This window comes from Drosophila kikkawai, chromosome 3R, assembly GCF_030179895.1.
Source record: "Drosophila kikkawai strain 14028-0561.14 chromosome 3R, DkikHiC1v2, whole genome shotgun sequence".
NCBI classification, from domain to species: Eukaryota; Metazoa; Arthropoda; class Insecta; order Diptera; family Drosophilidae; genus Drosophila; species Drosophila kikkawai.
This window is the reverse complement of record NC_091731.1, coordinates 18,748,586-18,768,082: the sequence shown is the minus strand read 5'-3', so window position 1 is coordinate 18,768,082 and position 19,497 is coordinate 18,748,586. Positions and strand designations below refer to the sequence as shown.

Below are 19,497 nucleotides of genomic sequence, written 5' to 3'. Positions count from 1 at the left end.
AGTTGTCAATATTGTTTACAGCCTTTCGCCTCTTTGAATTAAAGTATCGAAGGGCTCTAACCATATCCATGTTCCGGTGTAAACTAAAATATATTTTTTTAGTTAAAAATATTTACATTTATTTCGTTTTTTTTTGCGGTTTCAGAAACCAATTCAAAAATTAATTTTTACAATTTTTATGAGTTCAAGCTTTGAGCGTTTGGTTGAGAGTGGGTCGATTTCCGTATCCGGCGACACAGAGGGCAGCACAGAAGGCACCAAGGCGCCTGGGATCATCCATCCGCATCCTTGATCCTGGGATAGTCCACGACACCGGGGGAACCTCGAAAAATACAGCCACAAATTCGGAAGAAGCTAGTGATGACATGGGGGAATCACACGGCGGTGATCAAGTGGGCGTCGTCCTCATTAATGCGATCCGATTTGCCATTGACCTCGATCGTGTGATTCGACTCTGTGTCGCTCGGTTCATGTTCGGCATCCTCCTCCTCATCGTCATCATCGTTGTTGGAGCTTGAATTTTCACCATTTTCCTGCTCGGGCGATTCACGCTCTTCGTTTTCCTCGTAGATGACGTCACAGCTGGTGGCAATTGATTTGGGCGGTGGTTTCTTCACCGATTTCCCACCTCCCTTCCGGTCGCCATTTTGCTGCAACTCGGACATCTGGATTTGCATTTCCCGCAGGCGATCGGTGAGCACATAAAGATCCCGCTCCTGACTCTCGCAGCGGGTTCTGAGCTCAGAGATCTCACGGAGGTCCTCGGCTCGGGGATCCCGGCGCTCGTATCTCATGCGCATCTCCTCGAATCTACGGAGAAAGGGTTTAAAAATTTAATTGAAAATATAAGAATGGTTAAAGCAAAGGACAGTGGAAACTGACTTAGTGTACAACAGCCCACGACACGGAAAAGCCAATAGATAGTTAGGGGAAAATAGATTTAAAGAGGTTGTTCAAGTTCTAAATTCCGTTTTTCGGTAAGTAGAATTTTTTTAAATTTATACATTTTCTATTAATGTTTTAAATACAAAAAAATTATAATATAAAAAAGTACATACAAAACCATCAAAAATAAATTACTTTATAATTCTTAATTTTTAAAGAGATTTTAGGTTGTTCCAGAAATCACTATGAAATTAAGACCATTAAAAATGTAAAATGTTTACTGTATATATTTTTGGTAGAATATTGCACATTTTTAGGATTAAATGTGTCTACAAATATAAATAAAGTACTTCAAGCCTTATATTTTATTTAAAAGAAAATCCTTCCTTAAAAATTAAAGAAAATAAATTCATAATCACTGATTTTACTCCCCGAAAATATTAAGAATTAAGAACTTGGTTGGAAGGGAAAGGTGGGATAGGTTTATTGGGTGGCTCAGGTGGCTCAAATGGCCCACTTACAGGTTGGTCAGGCAGCGGCACTTGCGGTGCAGCTGCTCGATTTCGTTGGCATTGCTGATGTCGCGCTTGTCCAGCGCCGCCTTCTCGGCATCGTAGGCCGCCTTCAGGTCCTTGAGATTGCGCTGGTGCCGAAGTTCTACATCGCTGCGGATGCGGATGCAGGTTTGGGTTCAAAGTTGGATTCGAGGGTTTTTTTTTTTGTGGTTATTCAGGTTAAATAGATGGGGCAGAGGTTGGATACACACACATAGCGAGAAAGAGAAAGTAAAATATTAGGAGAAAAGTAACTTAGAAGGGTTTTCTGCAAATTCTATAGATTTTAAAACTATGTTTAGGGGTTTTTACTCTACTAAAATGATTAAAAAATATAAAATATAAATTTAGAAGAAAAAGTGTTTACATTACAGTAAACTCAACATGATAAAGACTCTCTATATTTAAAAACTTTCAAAAATCAATAATAATTCTATTACATTTTTTATTTAAACCAAATTTTTGGGTGGGTTTACTAGTGTATATTTTAACCCTAGTTATGTAAATTTCCTTTATGTTTTTCTGGCTACTTAAATGATTTTTTCTAGTCCCTACAAACACGCCCTGATTTAATAAAAGGTCAAGGGCTCAAGCTTTAACTGATGGCAAAAGGAGTTAACTTGTTTATTGGCGCATTAGGAGATGACGGTATTTGATATAGAATACAGCAACAATATTGAACACTAAGCATGCGAGGGCAATCAGCGGCGACATGGTCAGATATAGAACATATACGGTTGGTATATACGGCCAGGCCCCCTTGGCCAGTGCCCAAAACCAGGCTGGATGGTATGTCGATCGCCCTAAATGCCGATCCATCATGCTGAATGAGTGAAAAAAAAGGTGTGAAACGAGAGAAATCGAGATGAACAATGCCTCCAAAGGTGAGAATTAATGGTGAGAAAATGAGTGGGAAACTAAGACATTCAATAGGCAAGCCAAATGTTACTCAGGCAATTTTATAGTTGGAAACTTGGTTAATATCACAGGTAATAGCAGGTAGCTCCACTCACTTGAATCGTTCATCGGCAGCAGCCATTTTGGCGCGATGTCGCTCCACAAGTTCCTGCATCGCCTCATCCCTCTCCGTCTGCAGCTTGGCCTTTTGAGAGTCTATATAAATATAGTAAATATAATATTGATTAGCAGGCTTTTCAGGATTTTTTAGTTCAAGATAAACTCACCCAGCTCTTTGCGATGCGTATCGACCATATCCTGCGTGGATAACTGCAGCTCTTTGGCAAATTCTTCCTTCACCTGACCCAGACGCTCGCGGAACTTTTCCTCCATCTCGGCCTTCTCCGTCTCAAACTCCTGTTTCAGCCTCTGCTCCATTTCCACGCGTCGATCCTCCTCACGGCACATGGCATTCTGGTACTCCCGATCCGCCCGATCCAAATGCATGCGGGTCTGGAGCAGGGCATTATCGGAACGTTCGCGCAGGCTGAGGAAATCCTGCTTCTTCAGCTCGAGGCTCTCGTGGAGATCCTCGATCTAAGAGGGGGAAATTGAAGGTGATTTAAATGTATATGAATATGGTTTTTTAAGCAAATAAAGACCCACCTCGGCTCGCAGTTCCTCCTCGTTGGCGGTGTATCGATTGGTCAGTGCCCGCAGCTCTTCAATATGCTCGTTCTGCAGCTTGTCCAAGGCCTCCCGGCGCTCGTCCACATACACGGACTCCAGTTCATTTGTCAGTCTTGTCATCTCTGTGCTGTATTTAAAAAATTGGGAATTAAGTTTTAGATTAAAAAGGAAATGTCTCTGTTTTATTGTTTTATTACTTACTAGAGTTTGTTCTCCCAGAAGGCGGCAGCTTCGTTGCGTACCTCGTCGATTTTGTAGATCGTCTGACGCTCCTTGTCATAGATGGCACTTTGGAAAAATATAATATAATATAAAATAGAATATAACATCCTACTTATACCCACTTATCACACTGATATTTGATCTTGTGCACAGCCTCGATCTGAGCCTCGAGATTATCATTGGCCGACTGCAGATCGGCCTTTAGGTTCTCGATGCGGTCCATTAGCGTCTGGATGGACTGCTCTTGCTCGCTGACCACGCCCCTTAAAGAGTTTACCTGCGCCTGGCAGGTGCGCAAATGGTCCGCCTCCTTGCGACGCGACTGCAGCTCTTGCTCCAGTTCCTCCGCCTTGGCGGCTGCCTGTTTTCGCTCATAGTTGGACTTGTCCACCTTGTCCTTGCACTGGCGTTGCATCTGCCGCAGCTGCCACTCGCAGTCGGTCATCAGGGTTTCCTCTTGCTCTAAAATGTAATAAGATTTTAGTATAAAATATTCTAAAACTGTTTAACAACCCACCTCGGTTGTGTGTCCTGAGCATTTCAAACTCCTTCTGCCACTTATCCTCGCAGATCTTGCGCTCTGCCTCGGAGTTGTCCAGGGCGCTTTTCAGAATGCGTATTTGCTCCTCCAGCTCCGCTCGAATTTTCTCCACCTGTTGGCGCCATTGCTCAGCATCGACCTGGGCACTGGCCAGTTGGGTTTGCAAGCTGCCGGCCAAGCTCTGGTTCTGTTTGTACTTCTCGGTTAGTTCGTGGTATTTGGCTTCAAGTTCGTCTAGGAAAAGAAATTGAAAATTATGGGAGATATCTTTTGACTTGAAAGCTTTTCTTCTACTTACCATATTTACGCTGGAATTCATCTTGATCTTCGCTGTATTTGTGCCTTAAATGAACCTTTTCATCCTCGAGGAGGTGCAGCTTTTTTCGCACATATTCATCGTCCTTGTGGGCGGCACCCAGCTCACCTTGCAGTCCTGGAAAATATATATAAAATGAAGTGATGATAAAGTAGATTTTATTATATATTACACTCACTTTCCACATTCCATTGCTTCAAGGACAGCTCCTGTTCTAATGTCTGAATCTTCAGCTGCATGTCTCCCACCTTGGCCTCTAGTTGGTGGACATTCTTGTGGGCATCGTCCAATTGGCTGCTAAATCGGGCTTTCTGCTGCTTCAGCTCCTTTCTAAAATATCGAGTACAGGGGGATGAGTAACACTCGGAATGGAATAGAGAGAGATAAATCCCTAGACAGATCAGCTCAACTGTCAGACGAATATTTCAAACACAAACTTGTCACTGAATAATCCCCAGCACAAAAACAAAATGAATCACAAACGTGTTGAGAGCACACGCAGCACGAATATAAATAAATAAATAAATAAATAAAAGTAAAACCGCAGAAGAATAATTATTATTATTCTATATATCGTATATAGATATCCCGCGTACCTATAGCTAGACATCTGCCTGACGTAATTTGGATGGAAAAGCTCGTTAAACGTGAATGAGGTGTAAAAGCAGTGGGAATGTCTTCCTCAACCATAATTTGTTGAGATACAATATGTACACAGATATAGTACCTACAGATACAGACGTAGACAAAGATACAGCAACACTTTTATATAATATAATACTATATGTATGTATGTATATTTGTCTCAGTTCTGTGCTTTGTTTTGTTTTGGCTTTTCAACGCAAAAATGAAATACGTTTTAATTGAATTTATCCTAGTCGATTCTTGGTTGCTGCGAAAATGCGCAAAGTTTATTTTTAAATCAACGACTTTTGCGTTGTTTTTGTTGCCGCATTTTGCCAACTCTTTGTCGCTCTCAACGACAAGTACAGTGCGTTTCGAAAGTGTAAACAAATTAAAAGTCAAGGGAATAGATATTAGAAAGGTAAGAGAACAGGCATTGAAGATATCTTTTATATTAATTTAAGTTTTAGATTGAAATTAAAAATAAATAAATACGAAAAGATATAGCCTTTGTGCTTAGAAATTTCATGATAAAAATTGATTACAAGGTAGTTTTAGGATTTCGTCTAATTGGAAATTATATTAAAGAAAGCCTATTTTATTAATTATATTTAAAAATTCCTAAAATGTATTTTTTAACGCCAAAGTTACGCTTTTATTATTATAAAATTATTATAAAATGTATACTAATTTTGATAGGCACTGTCCCCATTATGCGCACATATGTTTCTTATAGACAATGAGAAGCAAATTTATCAAATTTTGTGACACGCGGTCCTAGCTCTGCTCTAGAGATAGTCAGACGGAGATAAAGATAGAAAAAGAGATACTGAGCAGAGGAGACAGATACAACTCGTGTACTTAGATTGAAAGTTATTTCAATTATTTTTGGCAAGAGCAGCATCTCTGCCAGCGATGCCTGTGAACTTTCCGTTGCGAATGCTTAGTTGCCTGCTTGGATTCTTTTGTGTTTATGCCCAAGTTGCTCATTAAATTGGATTAGATAAACAACGGGTGTTGAAGGGGAGCAAGCAGCAGCAGCAGCAGCAGTAGACGTCGAAGCTTCAGGAAAGATGGCCATTAGTTATTCAAAGGAAATTACGCATACGCCGCATGTGCCCGTGGAATAAACAATCTTTCAATGCTAGCCGCCAGAGTGGAAGATACAGCACCTATCCCGTACGCCCAATCAATTATCCACCAAAATCAAGAACAACCCAAATAAAATTCCACAAGTGCACGCCCCCTTCTAGTCCATATTCTTACAAGTTCGCTCTAATTATGAACGTTTCTATGAACACTTGTCTTTTTTTCTGCAGTCCGCCCGAAATAAGCAAAGCGAATAAAACTAGAGCAGGCAGATCGTGTTCTATGCACATGAGAAAATATGATTGAGAAAAAACTACAGTAAATAATTTAAGCCGAAGCAGTGGATACTCTGAAAAACTATAAAATGTATAAAAATATTATTTTAAAAATAAAGGAAATTATTTAAAATGTTTATAGGAAAGTATATCGAATTGTTTATAAAATTCTTTTGATTAATTTTAGAGATTAAGAAACATCTGAATATTTATTTTTTTAACCCCCCTCTCAAGTGTTATACCCTCTGTCAAAGTAAGCCAAAAAACAAGCGTGGGAAATGGTCGACATGTTGCCAAAAAAGAATTGTTGGCAAAGAGGAAGAGCACAGCAAAACGAGAAATGACGAAGTGAATTTATTTTTGCTTTCGTACAAGTGTTCGTTCAACTGATTTTCAACCAAAATCTCAATGTTTATTATTATTGAAACACGAAAATTTTACATAAATATAATTTGTCGAAATAATTTTCGCCATTTAAATATGAGACACTTGCCGTACCGGCTGTCATAATCTGTCATATCGAACGAAGGCCAAACAAAGCCACCGAAAAATGCCACTAAGCGATAGCTTTCACATTGCGTATACGTAATGAGAGACACGAACCGTAACAAGTGGGATTTTCTAAGGAATTTGTATCTATAAATATTGTTATTCGTTGTGAATATGTTGTGAAGGGAGATGAAAAGGCTGCAATTAGTTTTAAGACAAATTCCACTACCACAACACAATCATATATTTCTTATTGAAAAATATATATTAAATAATTTCCTACTAAATCAATAAACTAATTTTTATTAATGCAAAATATATATAAAGGCTTATTTGATTGGCAGATGCCAGAATATATTCATAGCCAGTATTTATACGTGGTGATCCATTTAAAAATAGGCGCCCCTGACTACTGGAAACGCAAATCAAACAGGAAAATCAAATTGGCAAGAGAACACAGAATGAAACCAACAAAACGAGGGGGAAATTTCCGCTGAATGGGTGATCCGTGTGAGAAACCAGAGCACCGGGCATGTTCCATGACACAAAGATCAAGATAAATTGCCTGCATCTAGCAATTTTAATGCTGAAATTGTTGGCATGCGCATGTTATTAAATAAATACGTCGCACTTTAAGCTTAAACTGCTGGTACTAGCCAAATATCAAGTATACGCCCGAGGGTATATGCTTTAAAAAGGATTAATTTAATAACCAGAATCGAATTAATTCGCATTTATTTATTTGTTTTATTGATTACTTGATTTAAACAAGTTTTGATAATGTTTAATTTAAACAACAAAAGCATTGTTTTCTGTCAATTATTGAATCAAACAATGAATACAGTATCCAAATTGGATAATTTGGTTTTTCTTTCTTTTTTTGTTAATGTTTATATTGCTTTTAAATAGTAATTTTTGAATTATAAGCACACAAACGAGACAAGTATTCTTTTAATTATGATTAAAAACAGTTTTAGGGAACCAAATCTCATGAATTAAACTATTAAAACGTATCCAAACATCCTTTAAATTGTTGCCCATCCTTAGCTTATCCCCTTAAGAACCCATCAAACTTATTTAACAATGTTTATTGCACTCACCTGAGTTCCTGATTGTCAAACGGACTCTCCTGCCGCACTGGCTTATTCAGGACACTCCCGTCCTCGATGATCTCAATGCTGGGCGGCATATCCTGGCCGATACAACTGTCGTCCCAGCTACGCTGCTTGGGACTGCCGCTTCGACTGCGACTGCGACCCTCGACGTGGATGGGAATAAAGTGCACATTGCCCAGGCTGTTGCCCCCCGCTCCATTGGCGATATTGATGTTGATCTGCGAATCGCCGCCATTTGTGGTCGCTGCTGCACCGCCTGCTGCTGCTGCTACGCCTGCCGCTGCTGTTGCTGCGGATGCTGATGTGGTCGTGCTGGCGGTCGTTGACTCCACAACCACATCCGGCAGACTGATGCTCTCGATGCATACCAATCGCTCGCTGAACTCGCTGTCGTCGAGTTCGTCGCACTGCAGAAAGGTCTCCTCGCAGTCGGTGGAGTTGCCGTCCCGGATGAAGTTCAGGTGGTGGTGGTTCAGGTGATGGGAGGAGCTGCGTGGCGGTGGCTGTGGCGGCGACTGTTGCTGCGGTGGCAACTCCTGATCCCCAATCCCCGAGTCGGCATAGCTGCTGCTCAGATTGGAGTCACTTTTCAGGGCGCTCCTTTCGCTGCTGGCCGACTGGCGAGAGGTGCCATTGGCCTGCTGATGCCCAGCATGTGGCTCGTACTCCAAGTCCACGGCCTCATCTACCTCGTCGTCGTCTTCATCATGGTCCTCCTCCTCTGCTTCCTCTTGGACATTCTCCAGCTTGACATGACTCAATCGTGTCCAGGGGCGGTTATTCGTATTTTGATATATGGTTGCTGGTATATCGGAGGCAAAGACCTCATCTTCCAGGGTTTCTATGTGCGCCTCGTTGAGTTCCTCGATGTTTAGCGAATCTTCTGCGTGATTATTAAGTTCGTAAAAGGTCTCGTGCTTTTCGGCCTCCTCCTCCTCCGACGATGAATGAAAACTGCAATCCTCGACCGTGATTTTGGGCACTTCCGGTGATTTCTGATGACGCGGCGGTGCCTGCGGTGGCTGCGGACTCACAACCGACTCACGGAACTCACGCGGCGTGCTGGCACGCGAACTATGCGCCGAACCGATTTCGTTCGGTTTGGCGCTGGTCTGGCCCATGATTATGTCACTTAATTGCTGATGCTGTTGCTCCTGTTGCTGCTGCTGTTGCTCCTGCTTTTGCTGCGGCGCTTGATGTTGCTGCTGCTGCTTGGCCAGATGTTGCTGCGGGGCACTTGCATTGCCGGCTGTCGGCAACTGTTGCTCCTCCGGCTGCTGCTGCTGTGTTTCCCGCTCAACGCTTGCCGCTTGAATGAGCTGCTGCTCGGTGCCGAATGAACGCATTGCTCTTGGCTTTTCCCACTCACTCTCGGCCGGAAAATGCTGGCTCTCTGCCGGAAAATGGCTGTGCTCTTCGCTAGCTCCAGCTGGGTTACTGTGCTCTTGGCTCGGACTCTTTGCTCTTCGCTGATCGTCGCAGACGTCGTTCTCTGGGCAACTATTATTAGCCAAAGTCATTTGATAAGTATTCGGGGATGCGAGCGCGGGGTCGGAGTTCGTTTCAAGGTGTGCCGCGCTAGCGATTACGTCTTTGGCATTACTTTTATTCGATTTATTTGTCTTGCCAGTGGCTACGATTTGCTGATGTTGTTGCTGCTGGGACTGCTGCTGCTGCTGCTTTTGACGCTGGTGGTTTCGACCACGCGCCATGAAAATGTCGCTAAGGAACTCGCGACTCTTCTGCAGAGTCCTGCGCTTTTTCGGCTCTGTTTCCGGGCTCTTGGGCGTGCTATCCCCGCTCGAGGAAAGTCGGAATCCGCCCAGGGAAAGCAGCGATTGTCGCTTTTGGGAATCGTTTTCGGTACGCTGGCGATGGACGATTCCGGGGGCACTGGGACCATCGATTTGTGGCTCGCTAATGCCAATTAATGCCCGATCTCGACCACCAACGTTTCGGCTCGCGATCGCGCTGGCTGCCTCGTTTTGACTGCTGGGAGCTGCCGCATTTCGACCATCCGTCGTCGTCCTCGCATCTCCGTCCGTTTTATTTATATACGAAAGATTGTCGGAGCGGCCATTAGCAGCTGTTTTTGCTAATTTTAAACGCTCTTCGTCGCCGCTGCCAGCTTCATTATCGCCATCGTTGTCATTATCGCTGGCAAAGTCCTCCAGCTCTTCGATCACCGCCCGACGTGCTGCTCTTTCCGGCTTCTCTTGTTGGCTAAGAGCACTCGTCGTCGTCCCTGCGGCATTACTACTGCCCCATCTCGAGGGTCTGTCCTCCTCGTCACTTGTGTCGTAGACTTTCGCCTTGTGCGTTTTTCCACGACGCGATCTTCGCAGCAAATTGAACATATTTTTGTCTCTCTTAATAGTGTCTCTTTTGATTATTATTTTTATATTATTTCTCTTGTTCAATATCCATTTGCTTTTGCTCGTTTTGGCTGATCTTTCGTTGTGTGTTTTTCGTTTTATAAACAAATCGTTGTTTTGTTGCAATTATTTCGTATTTTTATGTGTTTTATAAATGCTTTCAACCTGTTGAAAATATTTTACAAATATTACATTAGTTTCGGTCGCTTGTCAGTGTGGGCACGAGACCTAATTGGCCTTAATTATAATGCTTGATCTTGAGTTTACCCCGCCCGCACGCGCCCAATAAGATTCTGCGGATGCGGATTTGCCGCTTCGACTTGGCTGGCGGATAAACTGCGACTGTCGCTCAGTAAACGCTCCATGCAGTGCGTCCACTGTCGCGATCGTCATCATCATAGAGCTCATCATGATGATGACAATGCTGGACAAATGTGAGTAACAACAACACTCGGGCAAGCAAACTGTGAGTACTAGTACTTGGCATGTGTGTGTGTGTGTAAGTTCACTGTGAGAAATAAATTGGCAAAACAACTATTTTTATACTCTTTATTTTTTTCTGTGTTAGTTCAATGTAATGAATATTATTAATATTTATAATTACTTTTTGGTAGCAACATTTAATTTTTAGCATGTACCCTTGATTTCATAGGGTTTGAAGTGGTATTAAAGTTAATCTAAAATTATTTAAATGATAGAATGTATAAAAAAGTTCTCTCAAAGTATTTTTTAAGCTGCACATCTGACTCACATTGAGGCACATTTCATAATTTGTTTTAATTATCTTACAGAGCAACACACACATCTAAATACAATGCTTATGGTTAGCTTGATAATTGCTTATGAATATTAATTGATGGGGTAGAAAGCCGGAGCCAGAGCTCTGCCTGCGTTGACCTATTCCTAGTGCCATTGTTATGGCCATAGCCTATGCGTCATTATATGTCACCCGATGAGCGAAAACAACAAATTTTGCCAATTGTAGAATGCGCATTGTTGAAAGCCCGAGCTTAGATTGAGTTATTCGACAGCTGCTAAATATTTCCGAATGGAAAGTGAAAATTATTCAACTGTTTGGTGGGATGATTTGCAGACGTGGCGGGTTCTATTTTAGATAAAATATTTAATTGAAAATTAAGCTTGTGGTTTTAAAGCTAATAAAATATGACTTTTTTAAAGTGGTATTAATGTTGATTTTTTTTTTTAATAATTACATAATATTAATATTTTATGCATTTAAAATCTTCCTCATAAATTAGGACTAAAAAAGTAATTATTAATAAATATCTAAACACATTTAAGCAACAAATACAAATGCCATACAGATGTATTTAAAATCTGTATGGCATTTGTATTTGTTGCTTATAACTTTAAAGTAATACAAGATTTTTATATATATTTTTGCAAGGTATAGAGTATAATTAAAAAATAAAAAAAAAATATTTTCAGATAGTTAAGTAAAAAATTTCCTATTAAAGTCAACTCCTAAAAGTATGCCAACATGTCCCCCCCTTTTTAATTTTATTATTGGCTACCGCAACCATTTTTTTTCAGTGCCCTAAAAAAAATCTGCACTTGAGTCAGCGGCAACTCCTTAGTCATTAGTGTTTCCATTCAAACCAAAGTTCAAATTGCAACGAGCAGAGCCAAAAATAAACTAATCACATTGCACCGAGCCCGAGCAACATCATAATCCGAGTGCAATTGCCTCGAAACTCCTTTAGTTTTTCCCCTCATTTTCCATGGCATCTATTTCAAGTTCAGGATGTACGCATCGCTCTCTTGCGCTTTCCTCCATACATTTTGCACATAAACGAACCAATTATAGCCAGCAATAAAATAAACCACAAGAAAAAGACTCGCTGATTCTCCAAGCATACATCTAAAAATAAATATCTATTCGAATCGTTGCTCTCGTAGGGCTTCCTCACATTGACGTCACCATAAAAGAGGCGAACGTAGGCGCCAGATCAGTGTAAAAGATGTTCAGGAAGATATATGGATAATTAAATTTGTAGATAACATTCGGAGAAAGACAAATAAATTTCGCTTAAATAGATATATAAATAAATAAAACATTCGTTTAAAAATGTGTGTATTTAACGATAGAGATCTACATTTGGTACTTTCAAAACCTGCATTTAATACTATCACTATCATCATTAATAAAATGAATGTTTCGAAGTTTGCAATTTTTGGGTTTTCCACAAATTCAGCGGCGCAATTTGCAAACATTTTGGCTTCCAATGCACGGAATTTATTTTGAAAATATAAAATAGATAAACCCCAAGCAACATCAACAAATATAAAATTGGAAAATGGTAAAGAAAGGAGGGGGATTCGGGTCTGGCCAAGTGCATGACGTTTTTGCTTTTGGCACGAAATCCCAAAACGGAAATGATGCAGGTAAATATAATGCGAAAAGTATATGGAAAATCAAAATCCATTTGGAATTTCCTTACAATTTCTAATTCTTACTAAACATTCATATATCTGTTTACGTATCGGAACCACTGACCCACTTCATAAGTCGTTCAAGTTTACAGCCTTCAACCAGATGGCACACACTTTATATCATTGTTGAATTTACATCTAATATCTTTGCCAATTATTGCACAAGTTCAGAAATAAAATAAAAACGAAAATCATAAATATTTTCAACGTGAAGTAAAGCAGACGCAGGCACAGACACAGACAAACCAAAAGGCAACAAAAATGAGATAAATGAACAATAAATTTTGCACTTGGCCAATGCCATTGCCCCGACCTATAGGCCCAAAACTCTGTCAATAAAATCCATTAAAGAATTCTTTAGGAAAAAAATGTGTTAAAATATTTATATATTTTTTCGGCGAGTGGGGCGGCGGCATAAAATTAATAGAAATTAAAATAATATGACAAAAGAAAAAGAGGCACAAGAAAAATATGCCATGAATATTTGGCATGCTTCTGTCGACTTTTTAACATATGTTTGCAATCGAGCGGAAATATATGGCCATACATATTAACACGTTTAGATAGGACAGTGCGTTTCAGATTTATAAGCTAACTGTATTCAGATTTAATAGTAGGTTTTTATTTATTTTTTATATGTATATCTGTTGATTACTAATTTTGTAAATCCAATTGCACTAATTAAAATAATTAACCAATTTTTTATGAAAATTTAATTGGCTTTAAATATTTTTTTATTTACAAATTCAAATTAAAATTAATGTATATATTTATGAAACGCACTGCATACATAAGCACATTAGTTAACAGCAAAAACACTTGATACTTGACGCGTGGAGACAAAAATCCACTTGAAGTTTATTTTCTCGAGTTGAAAAAGTGTAAGGGGAAAATACCCTGAGTATTATCTAGAGATATGATTTAGAATAGAGAATTTCCACTGCTAGGTGCAACTGTCTGTGGACCCTGCCGGGCACTTTCCCTTCACTCTCGGCATTTATTTACTTTTCTTTGCTCAGTGCTCGCTGGCTTGCTGGCTCATTTGTTTGTTTGTCGCCGCCCACACAGCCGACCTGGCACTGGGCCAACTGACATTGACTGATGCCAGATCAGGCGGCTGATCCAAAACATTCTGGCCACAGAGTTCCCGTCGCCCAGGGACGGGTTAATGTTGTTCTGAGCTCCTCGGATTTTCCCGTCTCGAGCTTTTTGCTGCTGCTTTAGCTGCTTTGGTTGCTGATGATTTTCCAAACAGTTTTTATGCGCTCTCTCTGAACTGCTGGATGTTGCCCGGGGAGGTGATAAAAACGGCTTACTTACACATAAAAACAGATATGTAAATCAAAGCGAGCGGGTGGATAATAAATTTGAAAATTAGTGAAACTATTAAAGCATGCGACAGGCGACAAAAAATAATTGCGACACATCCGCCTTGAGGTGTTGAGCGAATTAATTGGGTGTATCTTGGCCAAAGCCAAAACAATATTAAATATGTAATCCGCATTTACAGTGATGGCTCTTAAATTGTTGAAATAAATTTTATACATTGTAATTTATGGGTTTTAATAAAGGGGAAATGCCTTGAGAAAAACACTTGGTACAATATTAAATTAATTAAATATGTTATATTAAGCTTTATGGTATATTTAAAACTTTGAAACAGTAGAATTTTATTTAAGGTGACGTTATTCTTTCAATCTGTGCGGATATTATCAAAATATATATTCTTTTTTACAGTATTTACTGTATATTTTTTAAAATAATTTTTAAGAATATTAATTACATTATCTAAACAGTTATCTCCAACTTACTTCAGCCACGCTTACAGTGATTATTTATATATGTAGATTATTTACACAATTACACAAAAAACCACACACGTATAAACGTCCGGCCAATTGAATTTGACTTGAATTAATATTTGTCGTGAGAATTATTATTTGAAAAAATTAAGTTTTTCCATTTCCGCTTGGCACACGTTTACAGGGCTGCTGGGTTAGGAAAATTTTGAGGTGGCACTTGTTACACTTGACACTTGTTATTCGTGGACAGCAGACGACACATGCTTGGGCGGCCCAAGCGCATTGACAGCGCAAGGCGGAAAATCCATTTTCACTTTTCACAATGCGGCGCTCGCGTTCCAAACGGCGCAACAAACGGTACACGACTGACTGCTGATCTGGCGTAGGAAAAGCGCCGATGCCAAGGAAAATTGTCGCTCGGCGGTGGCTATCGATAGATGCCCGCCGATCAGAGGCCAAATGGAATGGAATTATTTAACCGAAACAGATCTCGATTGTTGCACAAACATACACAAGTACATATGGAAAGCACAGCTGACCCATAAAAGTGGCAAAATATTTACAAAGCCAATATGATACCGATCAGCGGCGGGAGAAATGCAGTAAAAGCACAACGTTAATATCGGCCAATTGAAGCCAACGGATTCAAAGCGAATCCATTAACATAATAATAGGTCTTTAATAGAGGAAACCGATTTGATTTTATTTTGATTTCATTTCCCTTTTGCTTTTGTTTACAAAACAGACACTAGTTTCCACAAACAGTGGGATTATATATGTTTGAAAAAAAAAATTAAAAAAACAGATTAAAAAATATAAACAGTGGTGCATGTAAAACCTAATAATAATATATATTATAATTTCTTTTTCTAAAATGTATATTTCTTTAACTAGGAATGTTCTTAGTTATATGGCTATTTCAACTTTAAAAAGAGAGACATTTTTTTAAATTTAAGGGTAATTTTTCGTGAATTAAGAAACAATAAGTTACTTTTAGGGAAATTAACTATGTAATAACACATATTTAATAGCTTTAAATGTAAGAGGACAAACATGCAAACATGTATCGCTCGCCACTGTACTTCATGCCATGGATGTTAGAACCATTTGGGAATTATATGTGCAGAAGTGTGACATTTTTGGCTGTGAGATTTTTACGGAAAATTCGCAATGGTTTTTTTTAAATTATGAATTAAGAAAGGCATTAAATGAAGCCAATCAGAAAAGTCCCCTAAATTTGATAGAAATATAAAAATTATTCCTAAAAAATTATATTATTATTATAGAAGTATTAAGCTGATGGACATGGCTGATATAGAAGATGTATTCATGTGTCAGGTTACCTATATATAAATAAATTTTTAAATAAAATTCTGCCACGACTCTTCACATAATTTAATTTCCAAATTGCAATTAAATAAATTAGGTTTACAAATCATCTGACAGCTGTTATCGTAAATGACATTACCAAATGGAAAGCGTTTAATTGACTCCAAGCTGAGTCAGTTTAACTTCAACTTTCAAACGGAATTGCATCCAAGTTTTAGCCAACGAATAATGAAAGCAATAAAAATTCCAGTAGTACTTTTACTATGCCTATTATTAACAGAGGCTACTGATCCGGAGCCGCAGCTGGAATTTTTGGACAAACTCTTTAAGATAATGAATGATCAGGACACAATTGAGACAATCATAATTCTCCAACACCGTCAGGATCTAAACTGCCCTCTTCAACGCTGGAACTCACGAGAAATACCCGTTCTGCGATCAAACGAGCTGTCCTCCTTCGAGGTCAGGAGAATCATGAAAAAACAGCTTCTGGTCATGGTCTGCATTGATGGCGATTCGGATCACATACTCCTCAATGCCTTGGCCAAAATCCTGGAAAACCTTCGACAGTATCGAATTATACTTTGGACTCAAAAGAAACCAACGAGGGATTTTTTGGCAGATATCTTAGAGCAAGTCGTCAAGTTTAAGTTTCTTCAGATAATAGTCATAGCCATGGACACTCATTCCGAGGGAGTTCTGTCATTTCATCGCTTGCATGCTTTTCCCTCTCCCCGCTTTGTAAACATTAAAAATAATTCAAACATGAAAGACATGGTCTTCCCAAACCTTAAATTCAATTATAAAGGCTTGCCGGCCACTGTGAAGATTCCTCCCTCTGACTTTACAATCCCTGTTAAAACGAAAACAGGACTCTTTCCTATTTCCAATGGCGAAGACATGGAAATTGTAGAGTTTTCACGAAGGTACAACTTGGATTTAAAATTGTATGATGAAAATTTATCAGATCATTTCGATATTCAGTTAAATCCACAATTCATTAGGCAAAATGATTCTTTTGCTCAGACGGAATTTGTCAGTCCCTCCTCCATATCCTCGCTGTTGGTTGTGGTGCCTTGTTGTAACAACCGAAGCTTGAAGTGCTTCATTAGGAAACTTGATTTACAAACTTGGCTATTGTATCTTTTGCCAGTATATGGCACCTTCGTGCTGGTGGAGAGCCTTGTTCTCGTGGTGACCCATCGAATGTATGGCGAGTCATATCGCCTGACCAACTTGAATCCGCTGTTAAATCTACGAGCCTTTCGGGCCATTTTGGGCCTTCCATTTCCGGAGTTAGGCAGAGCGAGCCTTTCACTGCGGCAACTTTCTTTGGCCATAACCATTTTCGGATTTATCTTTAGCAACTGTTTCAGCTGCAAGCTGACTGCCATGCTCACAAAGCCACTGCCCCTTGCAGAGGTGCGAAATTTCGAGGAGCTTAGGGCCAGCGGATTGACAACTATTACGGATGAGTATATTCATTCCTTTATTGAGAACAACATTGATTCGCAGTTCTTCAATCAAGTAATACCGAATTTTATGATTTTAAAATCAGTTGACCCGCTGAGTTTCGTTTTTTCATTGAACGAAAGCTATAGCTATATAATATACTCAAAAAATTGGCCATACTACCAAAAGTTTCTAAGCTCCACCGGAAAAATGAATCATTGCACGTCAAAAGATTTGATTATAGCTCGAAATCTGCCGCGAATGTATGTTTTGGAGAGCAATTCCATCTTTAAATGGATGCTGAGTAGATTTGTGATGTACGCTCAGGAGGCGGGCATTACCGAGCATTGGAATAGGTTCTGTTTTCAATTTCTGATTAAAGCCTTTAACTTAACTGTTCAACAAAATGTAGGCACTCGATATGTTCCGTTATCCTTGCAGCAGTTCAACTGGCTGTGGCATCTGCTTGCAATTGGATATGGTATTGCCACAGTGGCTTTTCTTGTGGAGATCTATTTAAACAAGAGACGAGGTGTTGGGCAACAGAAGCACCCGGTGTGAATTACACATATAATACCCCAAATGTTTACTTATCAATGTTGTTAATTCCTTAAAGCTCATTATATCAATAATAATTAAATATTTGAATTTAATAAAATTTGTTTGTGATCTTGATGTAGAAAACGATGTTTTCTTTGTTAAGGTTAAATCAAAATGAAATGTTATATTAGATTTATGAAGCACATCTAAAGACTTATGACACTACATTGTTACTAACACTGTCCCTGTTCAATGTAGATACTTTTTATTTCAACCTATTTAATGTAATAAAAATATGGATTGAATAAAAATAAATATTGTTTTGAACTGATAAATGAATTTCAAAATTCCCCTAATAAAAGGCTTACAAAATTTGTAATACAAATACATAATCATTTTATTTATACAACATCAAACATTGCATATAGGGATAAGTATTACATTTATTCAACAATAGCAAATAGAGATACAAATTGAAGGACATTTCACTTTACATCATTAATGTGTTTTAAACTTTTTTGAAATACAAGATTATGTGACATATTTAGCGGGATTAAATTCGTTTAATTAACTTTCTATAAAGGTTAGAATTGGTGAAAAAGAAAAGTCTAAGATTTAATTACAATATTGAGTCATTCCGTGTATATTGTGGCCTCCGATTTCTTTTATTCAATTGATAAAAAATGACCTCCAAAGAAAACACGAGAGCAGCCGTGCCATGGCCTAGGACAAGAAGGTACCACAACAGCTTAAGATGCTCCAAGGACAGAGAAGCTAATTTCGGCTTAACACTTTTAGAAATTTTGAGGTTCATAGCACGTCTGGCATCGTGGTATTTATTCCGCTTCCAAAGCTGTGAAATACCAGCCTCTTGGAGTCGTGTCACGGCTTTGGATAGCGGCCACTTGTATATGGAGTCCTTCTGCAAAAAGAATATCATGGGAATATTATCTATGATACCGAGATCTGGAGAGACGCAAAAAGCCTTTCGTCCTTTGGAAATTTGATAGTTATTTATATGCGGCCAGTTTTCTTTTAAAATAATATAGCTATAGCTTTCGTTCATGGTCAGTAGTAATATGGCGCGCTCCGTTCTTGGCATGGTCATTGCGTTTGGTATAACTTGGCGAAAGAAATCGGCATGGAGATTCGACTCAATAAACGACCAAACTATCGGGTCGACAATCACGGTCATTCCACTGGCCCGCAACTCCTCGAAATTCGTCACCTGGCCATGATGCGAGTGCTTCGTGAGCAGAGCACTCAGCTTGCAGCCAAAGAAATTGCTAAACACCATTCCGAAAATGCTCATGGCCAGGAAGAGCTGGCGAAGTGAAAGGGTGTCCCTGCTGCTGATGGGAAAGGACATGCCTAGAATAGCTCCAAATGCCCGAAGGTTAACAATTGGATTTATTCTGGTCGCGCGGTAGGTTCGTCCTGACATCCGGTAGGTCACCACCAACAAGAAGGTCTCTACCAAAACCTGCAAGGCGTACACACAAAAGATGTAGAATAACCAGGCCCGGATGTCCAGTTGCTTGAAGACTTCCTTAAGACTCATTTCCCGGGCACAGGGCACCATAACTATCATTGATGACGACATGAACTGACCTACATATGCCAGTTGGTCTGCCAATGCATTCTTCGAGAGAAATTGCGGATTTAATTGAATGTCAAAGGAGCTCGCATTGCCCTGGTTTTCCACACACAGTTTTAAAGTCAGATTATAATGGCGTGCAAACTCGAAAATTTCTTTATGATCGATTTTTAAGAAGTCCAGACTATCAGGCCGAGTAATATTGGCATCGACGATAGCCGTTCTACCCATAAAATCAATACTATTCGGGG

At 39.4% G+C, this 19,497-nt stretch overlaps 2 protein-coding genes across 5 annotated transcripts; one reads left to right on the top strand and one right to left on the bottom strand.

Moving 5' to 3' along the window:
* Nucleotides 1-101: 101 nt before the first annotated feature.
* On the bottom strand, nt 102-14,707 carry LOC108075637 (calponin homology domain-containing protein DDB_G0272472). Of its 4 annotated transcripts, XM_041777451.2 has the most exons (13): nt 14,338-14,707; nt 7,683-10,237; nt 4,284-4,435; nt 4,088-4,222; nt 3,766-4,023; nt 3,371-3,710; nt 3,228-3,314; nt 3,003-3,153; nt 2,624-2,933; nt 2,453-2,552; nt 2,074-2,262; nt 1,407-1,550; nt 102-810 (listed from the first exon to the last, which is right to left on the bottom strand). In XM_041777451.2, exons 2-13 carry the CDS (start codon nt 10,052-10,054, stop codon nt 375-377), a joined length of 4,674 nt encoding a protein of 1,557 aa, XP_041633385.1. In that variant the 5' UTR covers nt 10,055-10,237; nt 14,338-14,707; the 3' UTR covers nt 102-374. The 4 variants fall into 4 exon arrangements, with proteins under 4 accessions (XP_041633385.1, XP_070142739.1, XP_070142738.1 ...); XM_070286637.1 differs by lacking the exon at nt 2,074-2,262 and having other exon boundaries at nt 103-810; nt 14,338-14,701; XM_070286638.1 differs by lacking the exons at nt 1,407-1,550; nt 2,074-2,262 and having other exon boundaries at nt 14,338-14,703.
* Nucleotides 14,708-15,859: 1,152 nt separating this feature from the next.
* Ir94c (Ionotropic receptor 94c) lies at nt 15,860-17,918 on the top strand. Its single transcript, XM_070286808.1, has one exon. The coding sequence runs from the start codon at nt 15,886-15,888 to the stop codon at nt 17,668-17,670; it is 1,785 nt and encodes a 594-aa protein (XP_070142909.1). The 5' UTR covers nt 15,860-15,885; the 3' UTR covers nt 17,671-17,918.
* The last annotated feature ends 1,579 nt before the right edge of the window (nt 17,919-19,497 follow it).

What these genes read in the sequence shown, in the direction of transcription:
- Ir94c (XM_070286808.1), top strand. Translation starts at nt 15,886, where the DNA reads ATGAAAGCAATAAAAATTCCAGTAGTACTTTTACTATGCCTATTATTA.
- LOC108075637 (XM_041777451.2), bottom strand. Translation starts at nt 10,054, where the DNA reads ATGTTCAATTTGCTGCGAAGATCGCGTCGTGGAAAAACGCACAAGGCG. An exon ending in GAAGCAATGGAATGTGGAAA is followed by an intron (nt 4,223 to 4,283) that starts GTGAGTGTAATA and finishes TATATTTTCCAG; the next exon opens with GACTGCAAGGTGAGCTGGGT. An exon ending in GCTGCCGATGAACGATTCAA is followed by an intron (nt 2,263 to 2,452) that starts GTGAGTGGAGCT and finishes TCACTCATTCAG; the next exon opens with CATGATGGATCGGCATTTAG.